The sequence below is a fragment of the Triticum aestivum genome, chromosome 5D (genome assembly GCF_018294505.1).
Source record: "Triticum aestivum cultivar Chinese Spring chromosome 5D, IWGSC CS RefSeq v2.1, whole genome shotgun sequence".
Lineage (NCBI taxonomy): Eukaryota > Viridiplantae > Streptophyta > Magnoliopsida > Poales > Poaceae > Triticum > Triticum aestivum.
Genome location: NC_057808.1, coordinates 548,777,424 through 548,784,455, shown reverse-complemented (window position 1 = coordinate 548,784,455; position 7,032 = coordinate 548,777,424). Strand labels below are relative to the sequence as shown.

The 7,032-nt window shown below is 39.1% G+C and overlaps 1 protein-coding gene across 1 annotated transcript; it reads right to left on the bottom strand.

Moving 5' to 3' along the window:
* Nucleotides 1-1,038: 1,038 nt before the first annotated feature.
* On the bottom strand, nucleotides 1,039-4,324 carry LOC123121189 (uncharacterized). The gene is made up of 9 exons (XM_044541109.1): nucleotides 4,186-4,324; nucleotides 3,992-4,099; nucleotides 3,647-3,900; nucleotides 3,349-3,558; nucleotides 3,134-3,226; nucleotides 2,951-3,052; nucleotides 2,395-2,841; nucleotides 2,181-2,315; nucleotides 1,039-1,166 (listed from the first exon to the last, which is right to left on the bottom strand). The coding sequence occupies exons 1-9, from the start codon at nucleotides 4,307-4,309 to the stop codon at nucleotides 1,152-1,154; spliced, it is 1,488 nt and encodes a 495-aa protein (XP_044397044.1). The 5' UTR covers nucleotides 4,310-4,324; the 3' UTR covers nucleotides 1,039-1,151.
* Between the last annotated feature and the right edge of the window lie 2,708 nt (nucleotides 4,325-7,032).

Here is a 7,032-nt window from a genome sequence, read left to right as displayed (position 1 = left end):
TCATCAGCTTCCACTTAAATTGGTGTAGGCGCCACAGGAACAACTTCCTGTGCCCTGCTACACACTAGTTGAAGTGACGGTTCAATAACCTCATCAAGTCTCCACCATCCTCCCACTCAATTCTTTCGAGAGAAACTTTTCCTCGAGAAAGGACCCGATTCTAGAAACAATCCCTTTTGCTTCCGGATCTGAGACAGGAGGTATACCCAATTGTTTTTGGGTGTCCTATGAAGATGCATTTATCCGCTTTGGGTTCGAGCTTATCAGCCTGAAACTTTTTCACATAAGCGTCGCAGCCCCAAACTTTTAAGAAACGACACCTTAGGTTTCTCTAAACCATAGTTCTACAGGGAAAACGGTCTATTGCAATGAATTTTTCTGTTGCAATAAGTAACAAACTGTTGCAATATGTATCTATCGCAACAAAGTAGTATTTGTTGCCAAGCGTCGCAATAAACTCCGTGGCAATAGGATGATGCAACATTTTTTGGTATCGTGGCAACATGGAATGGTATCGCAACGATTTTTCTCGTGGCATTTGAATTATACTGCCACGAGCCCTGCCGTTGCGGCACACACATATGGCCACAAAATACTCTTTGTGGCAATAACCTAGCGCAACGAATGAGATTTCGTGGCAAGACCCTCTCGCAATGACATTATTTTGTGGCAACACACTTGTTGCAACGACCAAGGATTTGTAGCAAAAACTTATTGCAACATGCAAATTTTGTGGTGATACATTATCGCAACAGGCAGGTTTCGTGGCAATTTTTTTGCAACGGGTGTAATTCCATGGTGATAACCTATTGCATGTAGTATATATTAGACTAATAATGCATTATCCAAGCACCATCTACAAGTACAGAACAACGCTCACATGTTGATAATGGTAGAAGAAAATCATGAGTACATGTCCAAAGCATTCATTCATTAATTAACAAGTTCAAGAATAAAACATCCAAGTCAGATACATGTTCTACAAAGTCTGAAAGGAAATCTAAATGTTCAAACAAACAAGATACATATGACTTCATCTAGTCAACAAGCATTCTTCAAGAAATCACTTTTCTTCACTTCATGTAGAAAAATCGTCCTACAAGGTGCCTCCTAAACTGGTAATAAATCTTGTTGGGATCTTTCTTCTTCATTTAGAGAAAACCATCCTACAAGGCAAAAACAAAATTTGAAGCTTATAGTTAGTTAAGACAGTAAAGACAATACACAATAAAAATGATTATAAATAAGGGTTGATGATTCTACATGGGTTGGATTCCATATTTATAATCCATATCAAGAATGTACTGTAATATTTAGTCATTAGCACTTCTGACATATCACTATGGCTACTTCTGTACAGTCATTTAGCAAGAAAAGATAGGTGTTGTTTACACAGATACAAGGTCTATAAATAGATGATTAGTGAGCAGTGAATACAAAAGTTTCTATTCTAACATGAATGACCGAATTTCAATGAATACATCAGGTTTCCTCGTTGAGGGCATTCAATAAAGAAGATATTTGCCTCTTTTTATTTGTGGCACATAAACATTAATATCTCAAAGTAGGAAGAGAACTAAAGGGTTGATCATGCTACTTGAGAAAGTAATCATGCCTTTTTTTCTATGTAAACATACTAATGAAAAGCAGAAAGGGTAATCCGTACACCAATGCATGGATAACATGAGTTCCACCAGTTTATACTTGGCATGTAATCTGCAGGCTATTCCACGTATAGGCTATTGCACGTATAGAAGAAAAGATTGGCATGCTTATTATTGTTTCTCAACTTAGTATTTCACTTAATAATTAGCATTTGTGGTAGAAACACATGCAAACCAAGGCACAAGTTTTTCTTTGTTTTACTTGCATTTTCCTGAATCAACTATTTTCTTCTCCTCTTCATGACTGATCATGTAGTAAAAGTCTAAAAATTATCCTATCAGTGATGTATCACTTGATATGAGTTTACCCAGAAATGTAGCATGTTGCTGAAATCTATTTTCTCCAGCCTAGTATAAGTTTAGAAGTTGTTTACTGGGGCTGCACTAGTGTGGTGGTTGCCTTCGAGGTACAGATTCTTTTTTGCCTTGTCTTTTGTGTTGTGTTCAGTTTCAGATGGTATAGTTCGGCATGTACATGCTTCAATGGAAACTAGATCTCATAATTTTGTCAAATACCTTTTCACTTGGAGGACGACGATGGTGTTTAGCTGCTTGCATAAGCTGGTGTTGAGTAATCATGGTCGAATTTTTAAACAGAGAACTTGACCGATTTCCAGTTCCGTTTCTTGGAGCGTCCCTTGCTTGGGAAAACTGCATTGAATGGATAACTCACAAGATTTACTTTTCTCCATAGAACATAACTGTACTAAATTGAAAGCATTTGTATTACCTGATGTGCGTCTTCCTGTCGAGTTCCCAATATCTGCTCAACATCCAACCTCATTGATTGCCTAACCTCATTCATAATATCATGCATCATTGCTTGCTTAGCCTCCTCAAGTTCTCTCTGCCTTGCTACACGTTCCTCCTCAAGCTGTTTTTCCCTGGCAACTCGCTCTTCTTCTCGTTCTCTTTGCCTCTCTGCCTGTTGTTCAACAATTTGCCTCCTTAAGTCATGAACCTCGAGGGTTAGCTCAGCATTTTGCCTCTGGATTTCAGAATGTAGTCTTTCAGAACCGCTAGGCGGCTTAGCCATGTATCCTCGGCCACGAGGCTTCAATGATGTACTTTCCATAGTAGATCTGTAGCTATTCTGGAAAATATTGTTTTGCTCTTCACTTGAAATTGGACCACCAATCTCTCCTTCTTTCTCCCTAATCTGGATGCGTGCATTGTCCTACACCACATAAAGATAGCATACTTAAGTTGTTAAGAATGTTAATATAATATTGCACAACATAAGTAATGTAACAAGCTAGATTTCTTTGTTTGAAAATGTTTCTCACATAAACAGTCTGTGATTCTTCATTAGACCACGATCCATTTCGTGTATGAGTGATCTGCCAAAGTTGAAGAATAGTTGGTTCCTTCCCAGTCTCCTCATCCCTCTACAAGTATAGAGATATGTCAAATAGAGAAACTTGAAATTTGACCGTACAAAGGTGCATTACATCTACTCTTTTGAGTACCTTCTCATAGCTAATCTGCGAGTACGATTTTGAACCAGCTATATGCCTCGCCTTTTGCTTCTGGCGATTTTCCGTATTTTTTCGGCTAAGCTCCTGCCACACACAATATAATGAGAGGCATGTTGTAACTAATACAATTTACTTACTACACCTAAGAGGCATGTTGTAACTAATACAATTTACTTACTACACCTAGTAATGTACACAGAAGTAACCTGGAATTTTAAATCAGTGCCAAAATAATTGATCATATAATCCCACTCCTCTGGAGTTACATCCTCGGGTTTATTGGCCCTTCTTTGAGCATCAGTACTGTATGCTTTGTATGTTGAATGCAAAGTTGACCGCCATCCTCTATAGCGCTCTCTAGCAATTGTTAGTATTTTTCCCTTCGTAGAATATGTGTCCTCCAAATCCCACTTAGCCTAAAAAGGAATGATGACAGGAGTCTGTTATTTATAAATAGATATTGGAGAGGCTATGAAAAATGCTGAAGTACAAACTTATACTTACAATGACATCAGCAACGATTGAATCCTTCACAGAAGAATCAATGGCAGACCACTTGTTCACACCAATGAGTGGTGCCTTCCTTTTCATGTAAACCACCACGTCATCCACAAACAAACGATAGTTCTCTCCGATAGAACCTCCCAATGTTTTGGAAAATTCAATGTGAAGCTTTGAGGAACCATTGGCGAATCGCTTCTTGGCGACCGTGATTCCTTTGAGGACACCTCGCCCCTTCTTCTTTTGGCCACCACTTTCTGTCGATTAAAATCCCAGAAAAGCAACTCTGTTTTTAAATTGCCATGCAGTCATAAGGAGCCAAGTCAACAGTAATGCTGGAAATTGTACCTATATCCGCTTCTGTACGATGTCGGCGTGCATGCGACGGCCAATTGGACTGGTCTGTGGGGCTTTCCGTAGCGTTACTTTGTTGTACAGTATTTGTCATGTCATTTGCTGGATTCAAGCCATTGTACAATTAATTGATCCAGTAGTATATATTTGAGGTTAGGCTGTGGATAAGAACTATGTATAACATGTACCTGATGTTGGTTGTCTGCTCTGCTGATTCTTGTACGCAATGATGGTATCGTCCCTTGACGATGATACAGAGCCTCTTGTCACTGTATCAAAAAAAAATATACTTCTCAACAATACTATACCCATGCTAGCTACAAATGTAGTGGCTGGGTATTTGTATTATTGTTAGTACGCTCCTATGAGAAGGTTTTGGTCACAAGAGCTAGAAAAGATATTTCAAAGTTACAATAATGGCATACTCAAACATGATTGTAGAACTATGAATTACGAGAATATTTCAAGCAAGTACATACCCCTTCGTGCTTGAGTGTTGTCTCGCCCTGAGGATAAAGTTGGAGCCCCATTCAGATAACTTGATGTATCAATTCTTGCATGCATTTTCACAAAGTGTGATGGCAAATTTATTATGTAGTTCTTAACTCGTACTTGCTTTTGTAGTTCTTACAAATTTATTATGTTTGCTCCTGGGAACCAAATGCAAGATGTAGTGGGGATGGACATTGTATTGGTGATCATGAGACAATAATCAAGAAATTGAGGGTTGAGAGGCCATCATTCAAGGAAAAGTACATATTGCCAGGGGTTTACAATATTAGTTGTTTGCAATTGCTAAAGTAAATGTACATAGTTCAGATTACCAGATTCTTGCTGAGTAGTTTGTCGATTCTGGTGTGCCAAGATGGTATCTTCTCTTGATGCCATTGCATATCCTAAACAAATGCATGACAAAAGGTAGGAAGGGGATAATCAATTAAGAAACAGATGGTAGTAAAAATAGCAACATGTCTAAACAGTGCAATGTGTAAAAACAGAGTTATGATATTGAAATTTCTCATCACATTAACATAATATAACACCAAGCAACAGGGACAGATCTGTTCCTCTCTATATTATAGAAAACTTAATCCTAATGTTCTACACAAAAAACTCATCATCATCAGATTCGTCGAGTACTAAATGAGGAACATGGCCATCATTTATATATGTCTCATCATCACAGCTATCACTATCAGATTGAAGCTCATCATATCCGGGATCAACTTCGGGTATCTTCGGAATATCTGAAGCATCACCACTGGCACCTTCCATGCCAGATCTAGACCAACTTTCGACATCCCCGTCTATGTCTGGCACATTTGTATCTCCAACTACAATATCAAGTAAGTCAGCATCAGCTCCGGTTCCATCGTCATCATTTCCTACGGATGGCATGGCATATAGGTCTCGCGGCTTCAATCTAACAATAGAAACCCAATTTATCTTCTTGACATCTCTCACATAGAACACTTGTTCTGCTTGAATGCCTAGTATGTAGGGATCATCCCTATATCGAAGTCGGGTAGTATCTACATCGATATAGCCATAATCATCCTTCTTGTAGCCCGTGCTTTGATTTTTATTGGCAGAGGGCACGTCAAACCAGTCACATTGAAATAGCACTACCTCCTTTTCCGAGGGAAAATCTACACAAATAATTTTCTTGATCACACCAAACCAATCAAGGTTGCCAGATCGAGCATCACCCCTAACAACAACACCGCTGTTTTGGGTATTCAAATCTCTTTCTACACTATCATTTCTAAAGAAAAACCCATTGATGAAGGTGCGGTTATAAACACGAGCTCGAGGGTCAGGTCCTCTAGATAGGGCATACAAAAGATCATTGACTTTCCCTTCTTTGTGAAGTGCCTGGATCTGTATTAACACGTGCAAATTATTAGAAAAATCCACAATTATTTTTATTAACACGAGCATAAGTAATTACTATGTATTATGTTCTTACACGCCTCTCGAACCAATCTACAAACTCGTCTCTGTGCCGTTTCTGGACACCGTGAGCACCAGCCCTTGTAAGCTCATCCAGATGCTCACTATAAGAAAAGTGTTGAGTAGGTTCAGAACAGTGCATATGTACCATGAAGAAAAAAATAAAAAAAAACATCCTTACTCGGTCCATGAGTTGGATTCCTCGCAGTTTGTTATTATGTAGTGCCTAATTTGCTTCATCTCTGCCTTAGAAAGTGTTTCAAATGTGAAACCTTTCTTTGAGTGATCAATTGTGCCAAATACACTAAGTCCAGCTGGTCCTTCATCTCTAGCTGCAGCTTCATGACGCTCTGGCTGGTTAAGCTTGGTATCAATGTTACCAAAAAAGTGGCTACAAAATGTTAGACACTCTTCAGCTATGTAACCCTCGGCAATTGAACCTTCTGGGTGAGCTTTGTTCCGCACATATCCTTTAAGTGTGCGCAAATATCTTTCCACAGGATACATGCATCGGTAAGCAACAGGTCCACCTAATCGAGCTTCTTCAGCAAGGTGAATAGGAAGGTGCATCATGATATCAAAAAACTGGGGTGGAAGGATCATCTCAAGTCGACAGAGAGTTTCTGGAATTGTACGACTCAACTTTGCTAGCTCTTCAGGATTTAATTCCTTGGAATAAATCGCAGCAAAGAATAGGCTTAGCTCGAGGAATGGGACAACAAATTTCTTGGGAAGTATATTGCGTACCCAAATGGGAAGTTTCTGAAAGAGGACATGGCAGTCATGAGTTTTGAGCCCAGACACCTTACAACCTTCGAGGTCCACACATCTTTTTAGGTTTGATGCATAACCATCGGGCATCCTTACACCATGCAAAAACTTGCATAGCATTTTCTTCTCATCCTTGGTCAAATTATAGCAAGCTAGATTTAAAGTATACTTTCCATTACTGACATTTGGATGCAGATCCTTCCTTATCTTTAAGTGCTGCAAATCAAGACGGGCCTTCAGAGTATCCTTTGATTTACCATCCATATCAAGCAGTGTCCCTAAAAAGCTGTCACAGATGTTCTTCTCAATGT

Excerpts from the sequence above, each read along its gene's own strand:
- LOC123121189 (XM_044541109.1), bottom strand. The coding sequence starts at position 4,309 with ATGGGTATAGTATTGTTGAGAAGTATATTTTTTTTTGATACAGTGACA. Across the intron at positions 3,559-3,646 it reads CAATCGTTGCTGATGTCATT|GCTAAGTGGGATTTGGAGGA; the intron begins GTAAGTATAAGT and ends ATTCCTTTTTAG. Across the intron at positions 2,316-2,394 it reads GACAGGAAGACGCACATCAG|TTTTCCCAAGCAAGGGACGC; the intron begins GTAATACAAATG and ends CATTCAATGCAG.